The sequence below is a fragment of the Peromyscus maniculatus genome, chromosome 7 (genome assembly GCF_049852395.1).
Source record: "Peromyscus maniculatus bairdii isolate BWxNUB_F1_BW_parent chromosome 7, HU_Pman_BW_mat_3.1, whole genome shotgun sequence".
Classification (NCBI taxonomy): domain Eukaryota; kingdom Metazoa; phylum Chordata; class Mammalia; order Rodentia; family Cricetidae; genus Peromyscus; species Peromyscus maniculatus.
In genome coordinates, this window is record NC_134858.1 from 28,803,950 (window position 1) to 28,829,136 (window position 25,187).

The window sequence follows — 25,187 nt, forward strand, 5'->3', positions numbered from 1 at the left end:
TTCTTACTCTCTTTTAGAATGCAACAGAGTTTTTATTCAGCTTAGTTTTGCTTTTCTCCTTCAGAAAATACACTTTTTTAAAAAAATTATAGAATGGGCCTCGGTTGTCCGGTGATGTTTAAGAATGAGAAAATGGGGGGCTGGAGAGATGGCTCAGCAGTTAAGAACACTGGCTGATCTTCCAGAGGTCCTGAGTTCAATTCCCAGCAACCACACAGTGGCTCACAACCATCTATAGTGGGATCTGATGCCCTCTTCTGTTCTGCAGGGGTACATGCAGACAGAACACTGTACACAACTAAATAAATAAATCTAGAAGGAGGAGGAGGAAGAAGAGGAAGAGGGGTTGGGGATTTAGCTCAGTGGTAGAGCACTTGCCTAGCAAGTGCAAGGCCCTGGGTTCCGTCCTCGGTTCTGACAAAAAAAAAAAAAAAAAAAAAAAGAGGAAGAAGAAGAAAAAGAAGAGGAAGAGGAAGAAGACAGGAACTAGGCAGAAGGACCGACAGTAAACTGTTTACTGTGTTAGCAAGATGACCCCAGTCTGGATCCCCACCATCCACACAAAAGCCAGGTGCATTGGGGTGAAGACAAGATGATTTGGGGGGGGGGCTCCCTGGCCAGCTAGCCTAGCAGAACTGGTGAGCTCCTGGTCCAGTGACAGAGCCTGTCTCAAAATAAATAAGGTGGAGGGGGACTGGAGAGATGACTCAATGGTTAAGCACTCGCTGCTCTTGTGGAGGACCCAGGTTAGGTTTCCAACACCTGTAAAGAGGCTCATAACCATGGGTAACTCAACTTCCAAGCGGAACTGACGCCCTCTTCTGGTCTCCACAGGCACTGCATGCACATGCTGCACATCTACACAGGCAGACAAAACAGTCAGACATCAAACTAAAATCTTTACATTGGAGAGAAACTAAGGAAGACACCTGATGTTGACCTCTGACCCTTCACATGCATGTACACCTACCTACATGAACACAGAATGTAGAAAAAAAAAACTCACAAAGGATTCAGCTACACAATCGAAACAGATTATTCATGTGTGTAAGAAATATTATGTAGAACAGTCATTATGTTTAGATGTATTTTAAATCTATAATTTCCCAACTATTTTCTTCCCGGACCTTTGCAACAATCCTGAGAACTGTTCAAGACTGCCATCGTCACCCCAATTTACAGAAAACGCAGGGAGAGACACTGCTTCTACAAAATCACATAGCACTTGGAGGCAGATCCATGATGTAATGTCTGCCTCCCTGCATGGTCACCTTCCAGAATTTGGGAAGCAAATAAGATTTCTGGGGGTTCTACTCAACCCGGAAACAACCGTTTAATCAGTCACTTGCCCGTCCCTTTTTATAACCACAGCTCCATTTTCAGGCATCAGAGAGGTTGTCTTACATAACTCTGTCATTTTATTGACGAAGAAACTGAGGCTGAGTGAGAGGGAGTGGCCTGTCCAAGGTCTCAAAGATAAGATTAGAAATCTCTGTGACACCGGGACCAGAGCCAAGCTCTTCCAACTGGAGGCAGGATTTCGGGTGTGTATGTGCTTGGCCCCGGAGTGCAGGGGAGGGAACGGGTGGGAGGGATGAGGGTAGCAGAGAGCCCTTTACAGCCTGGTATAACTCCACACAGGGTCTCTATACAGCCAGGGACAACAGAAGAGAAAGTACACCTGTGCCTGCCTCTCTTTCTGTTCCTCGGATGTAAACACATCTGCAGGTGCACAAACAAGACCCAGGGCCGCGAAGCCAGGTGCTTGCTCACCACAGACAGAAGCCTCGTAACTATGGTGACCTCTTCCTATCCACAACCTCTGGTTTATGCCAGCCAGAGTAGCCAGAAACTCAGCATGGCCCCAGGGCACTGAGACAAAAGAGCACAGGATAATTTCCAAGGAAACGACTTGAAGTGTGTAACTCAGTACAGACCCTGGGGCAGGAAAGGGGAAAGCCCTGAGCTCAGGTTGCAAGTATGACATCAGAGTATCCATCCCCACTCAACTTCCTGGAATGAGAGGGCAGTCCAGAAACCCAGAGGACGAGTCCAGAGGCCAAAAACCCCGGAGGAAATCAAGTTTCCTTCTTTCTTGTTTTGGTGTGTGTGTGTGATGTATGTGGGTATGGACATGTGTGCATGCAGGTGCATATACAAGTGAGTGCACATGTGTGTTCCAACATGTGAACGCCTGAAGACATAGTGTGTCTTTCTCAGTCACTCTCACTTTGTTTTTGAGACAAAATCACGGAATCTAGAGCTCACCTATTACACTACACTGGTACCAATCTCCAGTGGCCCACCCATCGCCTCCCCACCCAGCTGTGGGTGCTGATGATCCAAAGTCAGGCACTTTCACCAAATGGAAATCACATGTTCTGTTATTTTAAGCTCACTTGGTCCTTGAGACCAAAGCTCATCAAAACAAACAGCAAATAAAAACTTTATTTGTAAGAGACAAAAAAAAATGAGTATTTTATTTGCTGAAATATTCCATTAGGTAGGAAACCAACCATGGCTGAAAGCTAAATGCTGAAGAAACAAAACTTTTCAAATTGACTGAAGGATCCTCTCACTGAGAGGCTCCCCATCCTGGTTCCCAGCACATACAGACCCATCACCAGGGTATAGTCTCTCTGAGGTCCATACTATCCCTGGTTCTGGGACCAGCAAACCAAAGCAAGGATTTGCCATTGCTAGGTCAGGGCATAATCCCTGTTAGAAAGAAAGCAACTAAAAAGTGACTTAATGGTTAGTAACAACAAAAGTACTAGCTGTAGAGACAATATTACCATTGAGAGACCAGAAAAGAATGTCCCTATCAGGTCATTTAAATAATGCAAGCTTGGTCCAGAGAGCATCCTTAACAATGCCACAGAAGAAACAGGAACTGGCCAGGTAGTGGTAGTGCATGCCTTTAATCCCAGAAGCAGGCCTGGTCTACAGATTGAGTTCCAGGGCAGCCAGGACTGGACTGATATATAGAAAAACCTTGTCTCAGAAAAAAAAAAAAAAAAAAAAGGAAGGAAGGAAGGAAGGAAGGAAAGAAAGAAAGAAAGAAAGGGAGGGAGGAAGAGAGACAGAGACAGAGAGACAGAGACAGAGAGAAAGAGGAACGGAACTGGCCAGGACAACCAAGCTAACCATGGTCCTGCACCAAAGATGTGGCCTGTAAACCCAGACTTCCCCCAGAGTCAAACGTCAACCAATCAGGACTGCCCTCATTTGCATGGCAGGTGGTGGGGTTGAGGATGGCTCTCAACCAAAGCCACCAACCACTGCAGCTAACCTGGCCAAGGCAGGAGGTTCTTCTGCTTCTGTCCTGATCCATGGCTTCACCGCAGTATACTTGGTAAACTTGCCATTTTCTATTCTGGTCTGAGCTGGGTGAATTCTTTCACTGCCTGTGGTGATATATTGTGCACCTTAATAAACTTATCTGGGGTCAGAGGACAGAACAGCCACTAGATAGACATAGAGGCCAGAAAATGGTGGCACACACACCTTTAATCGTAGCATTCCAAAGGCAGAGATCCATCTGGATCTCTGTGAGTTCAAAGCCACACTGGAAACAGCCAGGCATGGTGACTCATGCCTTTAATCCCAGGAAGTGATGGCAAGAAGCAGAAAGGTATATAAAGTCATGAGGACCAGAAACTAGAAGCTGGTTAAGCTTTTAGGCTTTTAGCAGTAGTTCAGCTGAGATTTATTTGAATGAGGACCCAGAGGCTTCCAGTCTGAGGAAACAAGATCGGCTGAGAAGTTGGTGAGGTGAGGTTAGCTGTGGCTGGTTCTGCCTCTCTGAGCGTTCAACCCAATACCTGGCTCCAGGTTTGTTTTGATTAATAAGACCTTTTAAGATTCATGCTACAACTGCCTGTCAATTCTCTATCACACTATACAAGATCCAAAGTCATTCCATCCAAATCATGGGAGGAGAGAAAAAAAAACCTTCACTCTAGACTCACACATTCTAAGTTGGGTGTGACCTTCTGGGAAGACAGGGGTAATCATGGAAGCCTGAAGAGGTTACTCAGACTCTCAGGGAGGGTGAAGGGCAGTCCCGTGATAAGTGCAAACCTTTGTCTGCTGCTGGAGATCAAGGTCAAGGGGCAGAGGTGATTTCATCTTCTGGGGACACAGGTGTGTGGCTCAGACCCGAGACTAAGACAAGGGTGGCTGGACGCATTAGCCACTGAGACAGTTGTCACTGATGTGTGGCAGACAGTCTTCACTTACATGATCAGTGACTCAGTGTATCCATCAACAGGTGGGACAGATCTCATCCAATGACGCCACCACTGGGCCATGAGAACTGTAAAACATCCCTATGGCTCTTCCAGCAAGTAATGAAAGTGCAATGGCCATGACTGAGCACGGAGGTGGTCGCCACAGCAGGAAGACAGTCTATAGCATTTTGAAGACATCTGCCCGCTCAAGAATGACCCACCCAGCATAACCATGCCAGCCAGTTCTGGACATCCTCACCAGAGTTCCCAGAAACGTCACAGAACCAGAGGCCACCTCAGACAACAGAGTGGAGAATGAGCCCTGAAAACAAACCAGTGTCTGTGTCTGGACCAGAGGAGCTGGACCTGGGGGCATGGGCAGCTCTGCGTATACAGCAGAGGCGGAGTCAGAGAGAGGCCAGAGGCCGAGATGCTGATTACTGGCATATCTCACTTTATTGCTCTTCACTTTATTGCACTCCAAAGATAGGGTGTAGCTTGCTAACTGGAGGGAAGGCCACCTTCATCATGGCACCATTTTTATAGCAGCTCAAATGGTCGTTTACATTTCTTAGCAAGAGTGTTCTTTTTTTTTTTTTAATTTATTCAACTTTATTTTATGTGCCTTGGTGTAACTCCACTGGAACTGGAGTTACAAACAGTTGTAAGCTTTCATGTGGATGCTGGGAATTGAACCTGGGCACTCTGGAAGAACAGCCAGTGCTATTAACCGCTGAGCCATCTCTCCAGCCCAGCAAGAGTGTTCTTAATTAAGTGGGTACATTGGTTTTTGGTTGTTTGTTTTTTAGCATTTAAAGGAATACAGGGAAAACATTAACTTTCATACAGACTGGGAAACCAAGAATCCACTGGGGTCATTCTGGGTTTTGCAGGGGCCTGAACCAAACCCAAATATCCCTCAAGGCTTTCCTGCCAGAGGGGCCCTGCTGAGAAGGACTTTCTTCAGTGAACCAGCAGCCACCATTAAACTGGCCACCTGCAAGATCCCATTATCAGAGGCTTCACCCAACAAGCCAACATCACAGTCTAGAACCCGGCACAAACTCTAATCCGAAGAGGATCTTTGGGCCACAAGAGAACGGAAGAGAAAGCACACACTAAAAACCTCCCCCCCAGCCATCAGCCACAGCATTTGAACAACTGAAAAGCCTCTGGTCCCTGGAACACACCAGCCGACCCTTCCCCAGACTCGTCTAGTAAGACATGATCTAGAACTCACAGAGCTCATCCAGCATCTGGATTTCCCCCGCCTCTCTCCCAGTCTCCAGACCCTGGAGTATTGGACAGAGGCAGGGCCCTGGATCCGGAAAGGTTTTAACAAGTGCCTGGGTCACTTTCAGGCAGCTGAGACTTGAGAAGCTCCACCTACCCTTTCCAGTTTCCAGGCAGTCAGGCTTACCCACACTTCTCATCACTAGGGAAGAGGGCAGCCTGGTTAACCAGCTCCAGCCAGTCTATTTCAAACCACCGGGAAGCAAGGTTCCTGTGGTGTGGGTTGGCTATACTTCCTGCCACGGGGACCGTTCCATAATGGTCAAGGCATCTTCCCCAAATTCCCTTGGGCTGCCAGAAGCACACAATCCCCATCCACCCAGTCAGCCTCAGGCCTAGACACATGGCAGGGGCCTCCACACACCCTTTCATCGTTTCCCACACAACACGCTCATCCTCGCTCTCCGGCCCTGTCACTGGCCTCGAGTGTCCCATCAGACACGAATTCTGGGAGATGAGTGGATGCCGAGCTTTTGTCCGGGAGGAAACGACAGAACACCAACAGGCCAGTAGCTCTCACTGGATAAAGTAAACCGAAAGTCTCCATACCCGACTGGATCATAAGGGGAAGTCCCCAGGACCTACCTGGCTTCCACAGCACACTGAAACAAGACTCTCTGCCAGGGGACAGCAGCCTCCCCCTGTGACTGCGCTACGCCTCCCCTCGAAACTGAGGCCCAGGGTTGCCACCAGCACAGCCTGGGGACAGAAGCCACACATCCCAGCCATGAGACACCTTTCTTCCCAGAAGAGAAGGAACACACTGTGAAGAGGGCTGCCTGACACAAATCTCTCTCCTTTTTTGTGAGGTGGAGTGGGTGTGACCTACATTGGGATTCTGGGCTGAGCCCCCTAAGTCCTTGGGGCAAATACTTTTCATTGGGCCTCAGTCTCCCTCTCCTAAAACTGGGTTAATGACCCCTTAGAGATCATAATTAGCTAATTCCTGCTAATGACAGGGCCTCTCCACTGTGTCCCTTTGATTTTCAGTTCCCCACCCACCTTGTATCCACCTGTCCAGAGCAGACTCGACAGGCCCAGGACAGACCAAGCTCAGGCGTGGGGAGGGGCACTCCATCAAGGCCAGCCCACTGCATCTGCTGGAGCCACAGAACCAGAGAGGCCTCTTCTCCACCCCAACCCCCTCATATCCTCCATCCTCTGTCCACCCAGACTTATCACTTGACTCTTTGATTTGGAGGGGGTGGGATGAGGCGGTAGCTAGAGATTGAAACTCGGCCCAACCACCTCACCATCCTCTCTGCCTGGAGTCACCAAGTGCAACAGCACAGCCTGGCTGACCCACCCCCCAACACACACACACACACACACACACACACACACACACACACATACACACACACACACACCAACAACAGAAATGAGAGGTGTGGCGAGCATTTCCTGACTTCTTCTCATTCATTTCTTGAATTTTCACTGACTCTACATTCCAATTTCACAGACTAGTGTGTTTTTCATTATTGCAATTTTTGTTGAGATAATTTAGATTTCTACAAAATTGTGAGAAATAATGAGAAAGCTATCAGAGGGCGAGCTTTCTAGCCTCGGCCTGAGCTCCCCCTGTGGTAGCACTTCAAAAAGTCTTACTAGTGTGACATTGACACAATCCACAGATTTCCTGTCTGACTTGTACACGTGTGTGTCTCTCCATGTGCCCTACCGCAGGGGTAGGTTCCCACGTCCACGATGGACAAGCCTGTGTGCCGCTCCAACATGAAGGTCCCTCCCGTTGTCTTTTGTAGGGGGCTGGGGTGGGGTTAAGACAGGGTCTCCCCACATTGTAGACCAGGCTGTCCTGGTCTCACAAAGATCTGCCTATCTCTGCTTCCTGAGTGCCACCATTTAAGGTGTATGCCACTACACCCAGCCCATTGTCTTTTTGAACCACACCTACCTTCTTCCTGTCCCCCAAACTCTTCAGTCCCTCAGCCACTGATCTGTTTACCCTTCAGCAATGAATAATTTTTAAAATGATATCTAAATACACAATGTGTAGGATTTAGGGAATATTGGCTTTTTTCCCTCTTTTTCTCACCACACAAAGTTCCCTAGAGAATCATTCAAGGCATTGCTCTCACCAATAGATCAGTGACACTCTTTTCCATGATTGAGGAATAACCCATGATATAGAGAAACCACAATTCGTTTGTGTCTTGGGAGGCCCTCGGATCTGCAAACAAAACCCTCAAGCCTCCACAAATTGGTGAGATTCTGAACCACCTGCTCTGTGGCTCCCAGGCCCCTAATTAAGCTGCAGATCTAAGGGCGGGTTGGTGTGAAAGGACTCAGCAGGCAAACAGTCTGTAATTACAAGCCAAACTCTCAGGAGGTGGCAGAGGAAAGCCAGGAGGGCCTGCGGAGCTCCAGCCTTGGAGCGGGACAGACTTGAGGCCACATCCCCGCCCCCGGGCTCTCGGAGCCGTTTGCTTCTGCAGGAAATCTCATTCTCACTGGACACCAACAGGACAAGTCTATGCGGTGTGATCAGCTTCGGAAAAACCCCGCCACTATCAGCACTGTGCATGTTTTTTGCTCCGCCTTCTCTAGCTAATCAGTCAAACGGAATACTTCCCAGACCTCTGGCCACCTGGCTCAACCTCATCATTAGTCATATTCCCGTGAACATGATCTACATTCAACAGCACAAGAGATCTGACCCAGTGGGTTCCACAGGGCTGCTGGTGGTCAGGAACAGCCCCCAGCCTTATTGCTGCATTTCCATTAATCATACCAAGAACACATTCGAGTCGCTCACCCAAGCCATCAAAGGACAGGAAGGGAATCATACAGACACTAAGGGGAAGCTTGGGTGATACGCCAAAATGTCCTCTCAAAGAGTAGGTAATTAACAAAGGAAAACAAAGATAGACTGAAAGAGGGGTCATCTTCATCTGGACAAGCCACTCACCCCCATCCACAGAAGACTAATTCCAGGTTTCACTGGATGCCAAAAATCTGTGGGTCTCCAGATGCAGTCACTTATATAAAACAAATACTGTTTGCACAGAACTTTTACACATCCTTCTGTACACTTCATCCATCTATAAATGATGTAAATATATGTGAAGTGATGGCGTGTCATATGTTTCAGAGAATAAAGTCAAGAAAAGCCTATACAGGTATATGTTTTCTTTCAAATATTTTCAATTAGTGGCTGGTTAGATCTGTAGAACAGATATGGGGGGTTATGGCTAATTCCTGCCCTTTACAACCTGTCAGACATTCTCTGAGAACTCTGTGGGACAGACCCCTTCCTTGACTCTCAACATGATGGGGAACGGAGGGAGACAGGCTACGTTTACCTCTACAATTCTAGCATGGATTAAGATATTTAATAAGGCCAGGTGGTGGAGGCACACACCTTTAATCCCGGCACTTGGGAGGCAGAGGCAGGTGAGTTCAAGGCCAGCCTGGTCTACAGAGTGAGTTCCAGGACAACCAGGACTACACAAAGAAACCCTGTCTCAACAAGCCCCTCCCCCCGTCAAAAAAAGAAAGAAAAAAAGAAAAGAAAAGATATTTAATAAAGGCCAGTGAGATGGTTCAGTGGATAAAGACACTCTTTGCCAAGCCTGACAAACTGAGTTCAACCCCTGGTGCCCAAATGGTAGAAAAGAGAGAATCAATGACGGTACCATCCCCCCAAAATAGTAAAACATTTTTAAAGACAAATCTTTGGACCTTGTGAGGGCACCAACAACTAAAGTACTACTTACAGGATTAAGACCTTGGGAACAAGGGGCTGGAGAGATGGTTCCCCAGTTGGGAGCACTGGCTGCTCTTCCAGAGGACCCGGGTTCTATTCCCAGCACCCACAGCAGCCCACAACTGTCTGTAACTCCAGTTCCAGGGGTCCGACACCCTCACACAGACATACATGCAGGTAGAACACCAATGCACATAAAATTTAAACAATTATAAAAGTGTATGAATTAAGTTGTGACAGCCAAGTCTTTGCCTGAAGAGTGGAACTAATTATGATTCCACTTGGGGAAGAATATGTATCATATCATATCAACTAACACCCCAATTCTTCGGTGAAGAGATGACTTATGAGACAATGAGCACCAGCTGTCAGCCAGCTGTGACTGTCATGAAATACCTCAGATAATCAAATTCAGCTCTCTGTGACTGTCATGAAATACCTCAGATAATCAACTTACAAAGAGGAAAGATTCCACGGCATCCACAGTTGTGGAGGTTTCAGTCCGTGACCCACTGGGCCTGTGGTGAACATCACTGCAACAGCATACAGCAACGGAAAACGCTCTCCTCACAACAGGAAGAGGCCAGTGTCCCCCACTCCCCTCAGAGGGATGCCCCGATGACCTACAGACTTCCTAACTCCCTCCCAATAGACTCGCCCTGGGAACCAAGTCTTTCAACATACAGGCCTTTGGAGGGCACCAGCAATTAACGGCAGCACTGCCTACAGGACTGAAACCTTAGGGAGCAAGGGCCGGAGAGATGGCTCAGGGGTGAGGTGTGCTTGCACACGCCCTCAGAGGACCCAAGTCCAGCTCCAGCCCCCACACCAGGCGGCTCCAGGGGATCTGATGCCCTCTTCTGCCTCCGAGGACACCTACACATGTGTATTTATACACACAGTGATGCACACACATACACACAAATGAAAATAATTTATAATGTTTAAATCATTACCTTGGGGACAAATTCCAGAAAAAAATTCGATTTCTAATCTGAATCTTTCTCAAACCCTTCTCCTAACTTCTGTAATCACAAAAAAACAAACCTTGAGAGAGCACTTGGGAGGTGGAGGCAGAGGCAGGCCAGAGTTCAAGGCCAGCCTGGTCTACATAATGAGGTCCAGGACAACCAGAGCTATATAATAAGACTGTCTTGAAAAAACCAGGCAGAGAGAGAAAAAAATGCATAAAAAAAACAGCATATTGCTACAGCACTTCCCTCTCATTTAAAAATACTGGATATTGTGTCTGGAGAGATGGCTCAGTGGTTAAGAGCATTGGCTGTTCTTCCAGAGGACCTGGGTTCAATTCCCAGCACTCACATGGCAGCTTACAAACTGCCTGTAACTACCTCCAAGGGACCTGACACCCTCACACAGACAAACATGCATGCAAAACACCAACAAAGTAAAAATAAATAAATAAATCTTTAAAAAGAAATTCTGGCTATCTAGGTTGACCATATTTTCTCTGAATATATATCACAATTTCTTAGCCTTTTAATAATATTTTAATTTTTATTTTATTTGTGTGTGTGTGTGTGTGTGTGTGTGTGTGTGTGTGTGTATGTGTGTATGTGTGTGTATGTGTGTACCTGAGCCATGGTGCAGGTGAGGGAGTCAGTTCTTCCCATCTTATTTTGGCAGGGTCTTTCTTGTTTTCTGTTATGTGATGATGTACTGCAGGTTAGCTGGCCCTCTAGCTTCAGGGAATTTTTGAATTTTAGGAGGAGAGTTTGGATTACAGATATGAGCCACTACATGAAGCTTTTGTGAGTTACAGGAATAAAACTATGACCATCGGGTTTGTTTGGCAAGTGCTTTTACCTGCTGCGCCGCTCACTGGTCCTTATAATATTCTTTAATAGATCTAAATAAATATGGTCTGGGAAGAAAACAACACCCCTGCTTTAGATTTGGGACAGCCACATGACAAACAACATCCCTGGCCTGTGGTAAGATCACTGTCACCTCAAAACTCTGGATGTTACTGGGGTGGAGTAGACTCCTCACCCTGGGCCACGGAGGGTGGCGGCTTCTGGTTCCGCCGGGGAGAATGGTGCCGCGTGGGTGGCTTTTCCTCCAGACCCAGAAGGACACGTTCCGTTTCGGCAATCCATCCAGAGGGCTAGCTCGCTCCTTCTGACTCATCCTGAAACCATCAGTGCCATCGGCCTTTCCCTCCCAGGTTAGTGTCATGTACAGAAGCCAAGAGGCGCATGTCCCAAGTCTGCATGTCCCATCTGAATTGTTACTAACGAGGAAAAGTCACAGTGCCCAGAAGGAAGCGAGGAGCAGCCCGAAGGTCACCATCCAGAGGGACCGTATGTAGCACAGATGTTCAGTCATTCTCAAACTGATCCAACCATGAGTCCCACCCCCCACCCCCGCCCGCCCCAGGCCCGGACCTCCGTGGTGCCCGGAGGACAGGATCGCTACTCTGCCTTAGCCAGGCTAATGGCTCGTGCATCACAAACAAGATAAAATTCATGAACCGAGTGAGGAGTGGAACAAGGCAAAGGAAATGCACTGATCTGACTTGTCAGCCTGGGTTGGGTGAATTGCTTTTCAATTTAAAATTGCACCATGATTTTTAATTTTGCACGTAAAGAATGCCCATGCCGTGTACATTTTGTGGACAGCCGTGTGGAAGTCACATCTGCCGTGCTCCTAGTCTCCCGGCTAACTCAGCCCATCAAAAGGCAAACCAGACAGGTTTGGAGAGAAACGACTTGGGTGCACTCGTGCTGGCGCCTGGTGATCAGCACTTCTTTTTTTATGTGCTCACAACGCCCTAATGATGTGTTCTGGGATTTGCTGGGGATCTGCGTCAATCACCCCTGTCTTTGGAACACAATTTTATAATAGCATTGTGGTGGAGCTCCTGAGCTTTGAAGTCACTCAGATCAAGGTCTGAAATCTTGCTCTACCTCCCACTGCCTTTGGGCAGTTTACACAAGGCCTTTGTGCCTCAGAGTTTTCGTCTGTAAACTCTGCTCTTAGTTTCTCCACATCAACGCTGTGGGAGTGAGACAACGGACTGAACGGCACCTATTTAGGCAAGGGCAGAAAGGGATCCTCCCCCTTTCCTCCATCCCCACCTTGATAACCATTACACCTCAGCATCACCGGCAGGGACCACAGACAGAGATCTGAGATTCTGACCAGTTAAACAACAGCCACAGAACTTCCAGAGGAAACCTCTTGTATCGCTAAGTTCAGCCAGAACGGGCAAAAGAGGAAAATGCGCACCTCCGAGGAATTTTTAGTATGGATCTGCTGCTAGGAAAGTTGTCAACAAGGACCAGAGTGTTGCCCAGAGGCAGGACACTTGCCCCACGAGCACAGAGCCCTGGATTTAATCTTTAGCACTGCAAGCAACTACTAACAAATAGAAATTGTAACACGAATTGCTAAATGGTCTTATTAATTAAAAAAAAAAAAAAACTGCAGCCAGATACTGGGGTGAAAGCTGAAAGATCAGAGAAGCAGAACAAGCCCCAGCCAACCTCACCTCACCAGCTCCTCAGCCGATGCTGTTTCCTGGAATCCTCAGACTGAAAGCCTCTGAGTCCTCACCCCCGAGGGTCTCAGTTGAACTGCTGCTTAGTTCCTGTCTCCTCACGCCTTATGTATCATTCTCCACCCAGCCATGCCACTTTTTTTTTTGAGAGGAGAGAGAGGTCACGTGGTCCCTTCCTCCTTTTATTTATTCATTTATTTACTTCTATCCTGGCATTCAGGACGACCTGGGAATTGAACCCAGTTCCTCTGGAAAACCAGTCAGTGCTCTTAATTGCTGAGCCACCTCTAGTGGCTGGCTCTGTCCTCTGATTCCCAGATAAGTTTATTAGGGTACACAAATATATCACCACAAGAAATATTTGATAAATAATTAAATAAAAACTGTATCTGTAGGGAACAGGCACTGACATTTGTTTATCTCTAGTTTAATGACTATTTACATTGTGTTATATACTATAAGTAATTTAGAGATGACCTGCAGTACACGGGCATGTGTTTGGATTATATGTGAACAGTCAAACTCCACAAAACAAAGACTATCACATACAACAGCAGCTATACAGCCCCGGTACGTGGCAGACTACATACACCATGTCAGCTTGTACAATCAACGTTTGCACACTGACCAGAGCACCTAATGACCAAGTTCTCGGACTGTCTCCCTACAGTGAACCCAATCACGGATGTGCAGGGCCACCTTACCCAAGGTGCTTGAGCACTTCAGATTCTGGGATCCAGGAGAGTGCTGGGAGCAATCTCTCTTGGATACAGAGGGACACTGTGACCTCTGAGGGGACAGCATGGGCTCCCAAGTACTAGCAGCAGCAGCTAGTGCCCCAGATGACCCAGCCCTGCGGTCACCATAGAGAAACAGATAGTATCTTGAAGGCCTGGACTCTCTGGGGACTCTGTCCTGTTCTCCCTCCCATTTCAAGAAGAAATTAGGAGAGAAAAGGCAAGAGCCCGGGCAGGACCACACGCTAGAGAGCAAACAAACACCAGGGGAACTCCAGGACCACAGCACTCTGAGGCTGCAGTCCACAGAGACCAGGTGGAGGGAGGGAGCAAGACTGCTTCTCCTTCCAGAGTCTGTGACGACACCTTAGCCACAGATGGCCTAAACAAACCCCCTGGGAACAGGAGACTCAGTCACACACAAGCAACTCTCAAAGGACAGTGGTCCCCTCTGCCTCAGAGTCCTAACTGAGGGTGGCAATCTCAGGTGCTCCTATGACCCAGGGTGGGCCGGCTAATGCTCCCTAGAGAAATCAGCCTCCCTCTCCACTGCCAGCACGTGTTCCCCACCCACGCAACACTCCCAGACTCAGTGCTCGCTGCCTCCTCCGTTCTCTCCCTCGCCCAGCACCCAGCACTTAGGAGAACAAAGAAAGGTCTCTACAGGTGCATTTTGCCTGGTGGGAGACCAAAAGGATCTGATGGAAATAGGGTGAGCAGGCCACTCATGTTCTTGTCAAAAAGGGATCTTTTTCGTAGAAGCTGGGGGGGGGGGGGGAGGTTGTCAAATGAGATCGCTCAGGAAGACGGCCTATATCTGGGGGTGTGGCCGCAGCACATCCTCTGGAGTGTATTGCCCCGAGTCCAGCCGGGCATCTCAGCACTTCCGCAAAGTCAGGAACCCATTTAAAGTGGAGGCTCTCCTGCTCTGCATCCCCCAAATAAATCACCTTCCCAGTGGTCTCAGGGACTTTTAAACTCAAAAACCCCTCTTGCTTGATCTGAAACCACTGCAGATTTACAAAGGTTTCCTATGCAAAGTAGTCCTGTGAATCTCAGCAACAAACCTGGGTCATACATGCCATCTCATTTCATAGCCAGGAAAACTGAGGTTAACTGGGACTGGATAACATCTCACACCTCCTGGCTAGACAGTGGCAGCCCTGGGCTTTGGTTCCTTGTTGTCCCCCCTGTCACCATGTCACAGATGCCTGCAGTCCAATTCATCTGCCCTGGCAATCCCAGCGTGGGCTAAACAGATGCCTTTCTTTTTTCTTTCCACTCCCTTCCCCCAAGACAGGGTTTCTCTGTGTAGCACTGGCTGTCCTGGAACTCACTATGTAGACCAGGCTGCCTGCCTCTGCCTCCCAAGTGCTGGGATTAAAGGCATGTGCCAGCACCACCCGGCGACTAAATGCCCACTCTGTGCTTGTCTGTACTACCCACAGCGGCCCTGAAGGCAGGGACTGTGATTTGGATCCTTCTCAATACCAGGCACGTGCTTGGTCACTGGGTACTCAGTAAATACCTGTTATGCAAATGAGTGACTGAATGAATGGGTGAATGTTTGACCAATTAACAGATGACTCTAAATATTCAGGGTTGGAAGGTCTACCTCCCAGACACCTGATTTTGACCCACAGCATCTAGGTTCCCAATCTGCCTCTCTGTGGTTATGGAACACTGACTCTCACCTAAGTAAATCATTACTGATCATATATGCATTATGTCAGGGCAACTTCACAGCCATCATCAAATATTCAACATGGACTTAGCTATTCAGTGAGACCAACTTCTCTGTACTCACTAGTGGTCATAACATCTGGCATCTGCACACCTGCTCATACCTGGGCAGGGCACACACAGTCCCAATATACATGCAACAGAGCAAACAATGCACCAAAGTAACTCCTACCCTCCACTGGCGCCATGAGGGAGATCGGGCACCAGCATAATCAGTCTTGGGAAGGAGGCGATCAAGACACAAAGAACCTAAAGGCTGTGGTGTTTGCCCTGGGACCCAGCATGACCTGAGCCAGGCTCAGTGACAGGAGCTACCCATGGGGCAGCAGCCATAAAGACCGGTCAGAAAATGTGCTAAGGCAGATTTGCAGCCCCCAACTGTAAAGGGGCTGAGTGATGCCAGGAAAGCACAATCAAGCCTTGGGTGAGAGGCATACTTGAAGACTTCCTGGAGATGTGAAAGTGAGCTGTGACTACTCTCTTGCAGACACATTGCCTCGTGACAAACTTTGTGTGTGTCTGTTCACATGTCTCGCAAGACTACGTTCCTTAGAGGAATCAATGACATCATATTGGTCTCTGAGAGCTCCCTAGGGTAGTGAATGTCTAGCCCGGCTGGAAAAAAAGATAGAGTAAATCATTTATGAGAAAGAAACCGGCAGAAATGAAGTAGGAGTAACCCAAGGAGTGGAGAAGAGATGAATGAGGACCTAGGGGGAAGACAAGGTGGAGTTCCTGGTGAATAGTAATCCAGCAGAAGCCCAGGGACCAGAGAGGTGAGCACCACCCTGCCTCCAGTTGGGGAGGAACTTTGTCGCCCCCCCCCGGGGGGGTGGAGTGGACGGGTAGCCGAAGAGGAGACTGAGTTCAGCCCCCAGAGGACCCACTTTCAGTATCAGCAACAGTCCTTGAAAGGGAAATCGGGTAGGGCGAACTTGGACGGGGAGAAAAACTGTCCAGAAACGAAACACCATACAGCAGGCTACCTGCCGAGGAAGTAGGGGCCCCAAGCAGGCAATTACTAAGGATTCACAAACATCCCAATTACAGAAAGGAAGAGAAGGCGGCGGCAGGTGGCAGATGCCCGAATGCATCTCCCAGCAGGGCTGAAGCACAGGCTACATGGACTCCGGCCACAAGGAACAGAAAAGCCGAGGCAGCAGGCCCCCCAGACCTGGGCTTCTGCAAGTCACCGCGGACAGGGTGCATGAGCGTAAGCGTAAGGGGAAGCTAGGCTCCAGGAAACTGCCTCTGCCAGAGCACCAAGCCTCGCTCACTAGTCTCTTGCTGCGGTTCAGGAAATACCTGGCTGCTAGTTCCACCAGAGCACTGCCCCCCACCCCACCCCACCCCGTGTGTGTCCTTCAGTAAGGTGACTAACGCCCTCCCTCACTCTGTGTACAGTAAAGTATAATGCTTCTGAGGTCTTTCAAGAGACTTCTCCACGCTTCTGCTTCCTGCTTTAGTATCTTCCCAAAAAAGTCTCAAGACAGAGCCTTCCTCACCACTGCCCAGACAGCCACCTTCTCCAGGGCCAACAAGCCCTCAGCCCCACGCTCTGAGTGGACAAAATTCTGTTCAGAGATCACCCCTACCAAAGTTCCAAAGCGCCGTTTTGACCAGGAAAACTAAAATGAGTTTCTGCAGAGGCCAAAGGCAGACAAGTCTTCTCCAACCCACGGATATGTCCTTGCCATAGCCCAGATCACCCACTCAGAGCACTGATAACACAGAACAATGGGGATCCCCACGGAGGTCCTCTTTCCAAGCCAGGGAGAGGGCAGGAGGCAGGAGCGCCCCGATGCCCCCGGGCCCTGGGGCTTCCCGCCTCCTAGGTGGCTGGCGCAAGGCTGATCTGGGGCCGAGGTCCGGCCAGCCCCGCCCTGCTTCCAGCGGCCAGGCACCCACCGAACAGGAAATTCCACCTGTGCGCCCAAGCCCGGGCCACCTCCGGGCGGTAGAGCGGAGCTCGGGCGAAACCGAGGGCGCGCGCAGGTGCCGGTGCGCGAGGACCCGAACTGTGGACGTCCCGCCCCGGGTCCCCGGCCTTTGCCCACCTCTATCCGGGAGCTGTACTTGAGTCCCGCGCCGAAGTCCTTCGAGCCCCCTCCGGCCTTGCGGCCCCGATTGTTCCCCATGGTCTCGGCGGCCCGATCGCCGGTCTCACACGCGTGGTCTCTGCGGGCAGCCGACTACCATGGCCCGCGGGGCGTTGGGGACACGAGGGACGCGGGGCGCGAGGGGTGGTACGGGCCAAGTTCCGGGGCAGGCCCAGCGCGCCCAGCCGGCGGCGGAGGCTCCCGTTCTCATCCTTCCTCCCCGCGCAGGTAGTTTCAGGGTGTGGCCTCTCCGATCGGCCCGCCCCGCCAGCCAGCCAGCATCCGCGCCAGTACACCTGTTGCGGCCGGCCCCGCCTTCCGCCATGCCCCCCCAGGAAGCTCCTCCCCTCCGGCCAGAACCCCCGAAAAGGAACACTGTGGAGCTCTAGTGCTTTCCTCTTTCTCACAGGTGGCTCTTTCTCCTGGAGCCCAGCCCTTCCTCGCCGCCGCCCTTTGATACTGACCATCTCTCCACCATCCCCTTACGCAATTTTCATCTCTCTCCCCTGGACCTTTCCCTACAATCCATCATCTTGCCAGAGGTGCCTGTGTCCCTCCAAAACCCGAGCCACCTGCTGCAAGACCCGGCCTTCCCTGCATGCCATGTGCCAGGGACGCAAGGCCCTTCCTCCTCCTGGGGACAAAGGCAGCTTCTTCGCTCTGGGAGGACCTGACAGTAGCCTGTGCCCAGAGCAATGATAGTAGGTCCTCAGAGTCATCCTCCAACTGTTGGCGGCATCACATACTGACTGTAGATCCCTCTTGAAAAGCGCCTTTCCTGTATTTTCGTAATCCTTTCTGACCCCTAGACACCAAGGATCCCAACATTCGTTCGTCAACCTCCCCCCTTTTTTTCTACACTCCCTTTAATTTTCTGTAGTAGTTGTTGTTCCGTTTGTGTGTTAGAGAACAACTTGCAAGGACTCGGGTGTCTCCTGCCACCGTGTGGGTTCTAGGGATGGAAGGTTAGGCTTGGCAGTGAGAGCCCTTACTGACTCAGTCATCCTCCAGGCCCCTACTCTTTCCTTCTTGACAAGTCACCTCCGATAGGAAAACCTGCCTTCCCAGAACAGACATCAGACGTGCTCGCTCTGCTTTAGCAACCGCCTGAGTATTTCTCCACTGGTATTCTGCGGTCTTGCATAGTAAACCAAAACGGCTGCGCTTGTAGTATGCGCTAGACACTGCCCTACACTTTGGGAAAGGAGAGCGAACAAAACTGAAATCCCTACTTTGAAATCAACAGTCCTCAAGTTTCCATGCAGAACTCACCCATCTTCTTAAAATTATATAATCTGCGTGAATCTGTGTCCCTCAGCAGCTACAATGAGCAGAGTCCCCTGCTGGTGTATTCTGGATTTAAGGGATATTGGTGACATCACACCAATGAGAATTGGTGGTTGTGTCTACTGGCATAGACCTATCCTATCTTTTTTTCTTTTCTTTTTTTTTTCTTTCTTTCTTTTTTTTTTAAAGATTTATTTATTTATTATGTATACAGAAGAAGGCACCAGATCTCATTACAGATGGTTGTGAGCCACCGTGTGGTTGCTGGGAATTGAACTCAGGGCCTCTGGAAGAACAGCCAGTGCTCTTAAACTCTGAGCCATCTCTCCAGCCTGAGACAGGGTTTCTGTGTAGCCCTGACTGTCCTGGAACTCAATCTGTAGACCAGGCTGGCCTGGAACTCACAGAGATCCGCCTGCCTCTGCCTCCCGAGCCCTGTGATTAAAGGCATGTGCCACCGTAACGGCTCAGCCTGTCCTAACTTGATGGACAGACAAGTTCTGCAGTGAGACTCTTCTTTCCCTATGAGCCAGAACTGGGTCTGTCTGCATCTCTGTCGTTGCATCGCTGGGTCTTACTGGTCCAAGTCCTCCAAGTGTGAGTTATGCCAATTTGATGCACAGGAAAACAAATCTGCTGCCCTGCTGCCTACAAAGCATTCCGAAGACAAATGGAAGATATGGAAAACTAACTCCCTGCTTTGGATTACGACGGGCACAACACCCTTTAATTAGTGAGTGACTGAAAGTCAGCCAGATCGGAGGCAGCAAAGACTCAAAGGTAGTCACTGTACTGAACCTGCTCTTCTGTTGTGAAAGGAATGACTCACATTCTCTCCCATGTTCCTAGAGTTTCATCCTTTATCTCAGAGAGCTAAATGTGCATCTTCTCTGTGAAAGGCACCCCTGTGGCCATTTGAATGTAAGGCAATGCTACAAATTGCAAATCCAGAGGAAGAGTCATCTTCCTGTGTTATGCACCCCATGTACATCCCTATGACATCTCTATGACCTCCAACAGGACAGAGCAAACTTTATGCTAACATCTTAAATCCGTTTGGTTTAATCCTTATAAAGTATATATAAGCTGGGTGTGGTGGTACCCAGGGCCAGCCTTGCCTACACAGTGAGTTCCAAGCCAACCAGGTTACATAGGGAGACCCTGTCTCAATAAATAAAATAATAAAAATATACATGACGTTAATTACTTTTGTCTCTAAATTGCCAATGAAGAACCCCAAGAACAGCCAGTCTAAAACCCCAAACCTGGGGTGTAGCTCATGATAGAGTAGCTATCATATGAGTGTTTATGGATTCGATACCCCACATTACACACACACACACACACACACACACACACACACACACACACACACGAACGTGCAGACCCTGCCATCTCTCACTGTACTAGGATAACTCACAACCATCTAGCCAGCCTTTATCATGTGCCTTCTCCACTGCACTACCACGTCCCTCCATATCCTGGATCGACTTACTCCAAGGCTGCTATAACATCGCTCCCTGGATTTCTCAGAGCACAGTGCCTGCTGGGAAAGTTGAGTTCACATTCCTAGGACCCTCCAAGGGTTTCTCCAACTTATCCATGTCTTCGGGGCAAGTCACTTGGTGGACATATGTGAGCCTGACTCTGGCTGAACCACCTGCTTAAGCTGGTGATGATATGGGAAGGTAGAGCTCAAGCTTAGAGTCACCAAGACTCTGTTACTGGTTAAGACAATAGGACCAGAAAGTCTGAGGGATGCTCCTTCAAGGAAGAGGAAAAACCTGAAGCAATAAAAGGTGTAGGAGAGATATAAAATGAACAGACAGCTCAGAATGAGGACCCCTCCTTCATGTCTTTATGTCTCCTCTAAGAAGGGTCAACTTATCGCTCTTACCTGTGGAAGTTGCTTTGTGTGGTACAAGTGCACTTTTTAGGCACCAACGGTGTAAGTGTCCCCATGCTAACTCCGTCTGTTCCTTTCCTGGCCCCTGGCTGTGACAAACCACTCCATTTGTCTCCAGCACCCCCCATTGCTCACCATAACCACTTTGTCTACTCATGGTGAGACCCAAGTTCACCTGGCACATTAGATCTGTGACATTTTCCCCCAGGCACAACCAAGCTCTTCTTCCTGAAATTGCTGCACACCTTATAGTATATTTTTATCTTCCTGCTATACATAAGGACTCTCAAAATGCTGTTGCAAAACAGACTGAGTGATGGCAGCCCAGGAAGCTAAATATCAGTATATTAAGCCCTTGCTCGGGCTGTTGTTGAGTTTCTTCACTTACAATTTGGAAACAAAAGCATATTATAATTTTATGAGGATTAAGCCAAATGGATTGAACTTAATTAATATATGGCTAAACAACTTCCATCATACACAGAGTGTACTCACTCAATACCATGAACCCACACAGTGATCCCTAGGAAGGATTTGGGCTGCCAATTCTCTTCCTCAGGATTTGTAATGAATGCATTGTGTTCAAATAGCCACATGAGAGCCTTCTATGGGTAAGGCACCTATGTAGTTCTATGAGCTAAAAGAGAAAGCTCTAACCACAAAATTCTTTTACTTTTCATAGATACCTCATATGTGTAGCTGAGTGTAATCTTATACACCATTTTTTAGTTCATGTGTAGCCCATCCCAGGTGTGGAATTTTTCTACTTGTGGCATGTTGACACCCCAAAACTTTCATTTTTCTTTTTTAGAATACCATTGGGTTCTACCTGTAGAGTTAGTGGGTTAGTTTATTTGTTTGTTTATTTGACACAGAGTCTCACTATGTAGCCCAGGCTGGCCTGGAACTCACAGAGACCTACATGCCTTCCTCTCCTGCGTGTTGGGATTAAAGACATGTGCCACCATGCCTGACAGCCTCCAGAACATCATCAGCTTCACCTCAAATCACACATCTCTCCCCAAAGCAATCTCTTCTCTCACCACTATGAGAAATTGCTGTACCAATTTCTCTGGTTATTTCTTTGGCTTTACTTAGTTTGGTAATCTGGACCTGAATCTCTGCATGTTAACATCTACTTTTGGCTTTTTTTTTTTTTAAAGACAAGGTCTTATTACTGTTTTTTATTATTAATTTTAGGCAGGCTGTCCTCAAATTCATCACCCTCCTACCCTCATCTCACAAGTGCTGGGATTACAGGTGTGCACCACATCTGGCCCTACTCCATCTTGTTTTGTTCTTAACTTCCCCTTTACAATGTGTTCACTGAGGCTCCCCATTATTTTCTGTGCAGACTCCCCTGCAGCCGCATTTTGCCCACGGTCTGCATTTTCATTCTATGGTCTATTTACTGGGCTCCCAGGGACCTTGGTTTTCCCTAGAAACCATCCTGTCCAGAAACTCACCAGACAAAGGCTTACTCTCTGTTCTTACACATTTGTTTGTTTACTTTTGTATGTGTGTGCATGCTCTGCCTCAGTGGCACACATGTTGAGGACAGAAGACAACCTACTAAAATTTGTTTTCTACTCTCACCCTGTGGGTTTGAAGGATCAAATTCAGGCCATGAGGCTTGGCTGCAAGCACCCTTACCCAAGGGACCATATCTTACAGTCCCAAAGGTTTGCTTCCCTTTTTGGAGGGAATTGACTTCACAGGGAGTGTTTTTATTGTTGTTGTTGTTTAATTTATTTTTATTTTATGCTTATTGGTATTTTGCCTGCACGTGTGTATGTGTGAGGGTATCAGAAGCCCTGGAACTGGAGTTACAGACAGGTATGAGCTGCCATGTGAGTGCTGGGAATTGAACCTGGGTCCTCAGGAAGAGTAGACAGTGCTCTTAACCACTGAGCCATCTCTCCAGCCCCCTACAAGTGTATTTTAGTATGGGATTCCTATCTGGTTGCTTCTTGTCTCCTAGTGTATGCTCCATACTTTAATTCATTAGGGAGTGGAAACAGTAATATTGAACTCATCATTCCTGTTTATTGACTTGTTGGAATACTTAGAAAGTAAGTCTTCACAACACCTGTTTTGTTACCCCATGTTAATATTAGTGTTTGCACATGCACATACATGTGCACATTCATACACACACACACACACTCACACACACACACACACACACACACACACACACGAAGGCAGGGAGATAGTAAGGAAACTTCTGCTCATCTTTTCCTTCATTGAGCTGGTTTAAAAGGTTGATTCCTTGGTATCTCCCAAGGGTATTTAGTGGCTTTCTGGCACTGTAACAAAATACCCGACATAATGGACATACGAAGAAGCAGGTTTTATTGGCTGTATTCTGACATACTGTTTCAGAATGTGGTCAGATGTCTGCATTCTTCTGGGGCCTGTAGTGACATGTGACAGCATGTTGGAAGCATGTAGTGGACTAGAACTGCAAGAGAGAAAGAGAGAGAGAGAGAGAGAGAGAGAGAGAGAGAGAGAGAGAGAGAGAGAGAGAGAGAAGAGAGAGAGCGCTACAATCCTTCTCAAGGGCATGCCACCAGAGACTGAATGGTTTCCCACCTCCTGAGATTTCCACTACCTCTCAGCTACACCAACAGAGACCCAGCCTTTAACACGCAGCTTGTGGGGGCCTCTTTATATCCAATCTATTGCAGACTAATTGTTTTTGTTTTGCTGGTTTCTGTTTCACAGTTGTTGGGGCCAGAGCTTCCGATGCGCTGGGCAAATGCGGCACCACTGAGCTACACTCCCAACACAATCTGGTGCTTTTATAGGACAGGAGGCTGGGCACCTAAACTCGGTTCACGGACATCCGAGGGCATTTGCATGTTTAAAGTATGCTCTCTTTGACCAGTGGAGTCGCTTCAGCTGCCGAGAGTCCTTTGACTCAATCCCAGGCATCTTTACATACACCTTTCTTGTACTTTCACCACGTACATTGCTCCCGCTACCCACCCGCCATTTCTTTAATATATCCTGATGTCACTTAGAGAATGAAATGTGAAGGTCTTAATCTGCGCACAGGGTATGTGCCTTGGTCCCTCGCTTGTTGTTTCGTGGCCTTTCAGTTAGACAGGTAGGTTTTGTTTGTTTGTCTTTTTAAATTATTTTTATTATTATTATTATTATTATTATTATTATTATTATTATTATTAATCGATGCTGGAGGCCAAACCCATGTGCTGTAACTCTGAGTTCAGGAAGCTGGAACCTGTAGAAGAAATAAAGTACCCTTTGTGCTCCAATTGAGACTTTCATTTACAGTTGAGGGCCACACGGTATTAACGTGTTCTATCTGCATCTGTATTTTCTTCTCCACTCACTGAGACCCCTCCTATGGCTTTCACTGTTGCTCTAGCCACACTGAGGACTGAACCTGAGGTCTCATGCATGCTGGGTAAGTAAAGTCCCAGGCCCCACTTTGGTTTTTATTAACCTTAGCCTTTTATTTTTAATTATTTTTATTTATCTTTTTTTAAATTTTTTTTATTTTTTTAAATTACACTCATGATATTTATTACTTACACTCATGATATTAATCACATTTGTGGTATTCATAGATTACATTTGCAGTATTCATTCAATTATATATAAATGTATATATATATATATATGTATATATTTAAATTTTAAATATGGAATGTCATTTCTTGAAGGGGGTAGGAGGTCTTAAATACAGGCTTACAGCACAATGGGAGGACCCCGGAGGGCAGAAGTTTGCTACTGATGTTTTACAATCTTGCATCTAAGCTGTTAATGCCCATTATTCAGGATACACAGACAAGGAACTTCCCTTAAGCATTCAGGAGGGTGGAACCTGGCAGGGAATTAGCATAGGGAGGATATCAAGGTCAAGGTCCACAAGCAAGGCAACAGTTACCCAAAACGGGTGCCAGGGCCCTGCAGGTCTCCCTTTTATTAAAAAATGAGCTTCTGACTTGGGTTGCGTGGGACATCAGCAGGTCACCTTACCCGTCATGGAGACACCTGCCCAGGCCACACAGGCGCTTTGTCTTAGGTTGGTGAGTGCCCCCAGGCATTACCTGTCTCTGAATACTCATTATCATACCAGCTCAATTGTGTGTGAGCTGCATAGTTAATTGCTACCAAAGATCTCAAAGTAGCACTGGGCTTGCAAATACAGGAAAGACCAACAGAGGTCCTATCTCACCCATATCCAGTAGGCTAAAGGCAACTGAGCCATTCCCTTCCTTAATGAGCCATACTGTACGTTGGAGTCCTTGTAAGATAGTATCCCAAAAGCAACTGGAACTTGAGTTTATAAATTATAATTTTCAAAGCCAATCAAAATGTATATAACTACTGAATTAAATTTATCATGCCCAATAAAATGAAAGATTAACTAACTGTGGTAGCTACTTTTGTTGCCAGGGTCTCCACTGTGCTAGCTGTATTTATCTTTTTTTTTAGGTTTTTAAAATTTTTTAAGTGTTCTACCTGCCATGCATGCATGAGCACCATTGCATGCCTGCTGACCACAGAGGGCAGAAGGCGGCATCAGATCCTCTGGAACTGGAGTTACCAACAGTTGTGAGCCTCTATGTGGGTGCTGGGAACTAAACCCAGGTCCTCTGCAAGAGCAG

The 25,187-nt window shown here is 47.9% G+C and overlaps 1 protein-coding gene across 1 annotated transcript in view; it reads right to left on the minus strand.

Moving 5' to 3' along the window:
• Positions 1-17,687, minus strand: part of St14 (ST14 transmembrane serine protease matriptase) — a 44,315-nt gene extending 26,628 nt beyond the window's left edge. Inside the window, exon 1 of the mRNA XM_006976556.4 lies at positions 17,313-17,687. Within this exon, the coding sequence (XP_006976618.2) occupies positions 17,313-17,393 (81 nt within the window). The 5' untranslated portion in view covers positions 17,394-17,687. The remainder of the gene's footprint in view (positions 1-17,312) is intronic.
• Positions 17,688-25,187: the final 7,500 nt, after the last annotated feature.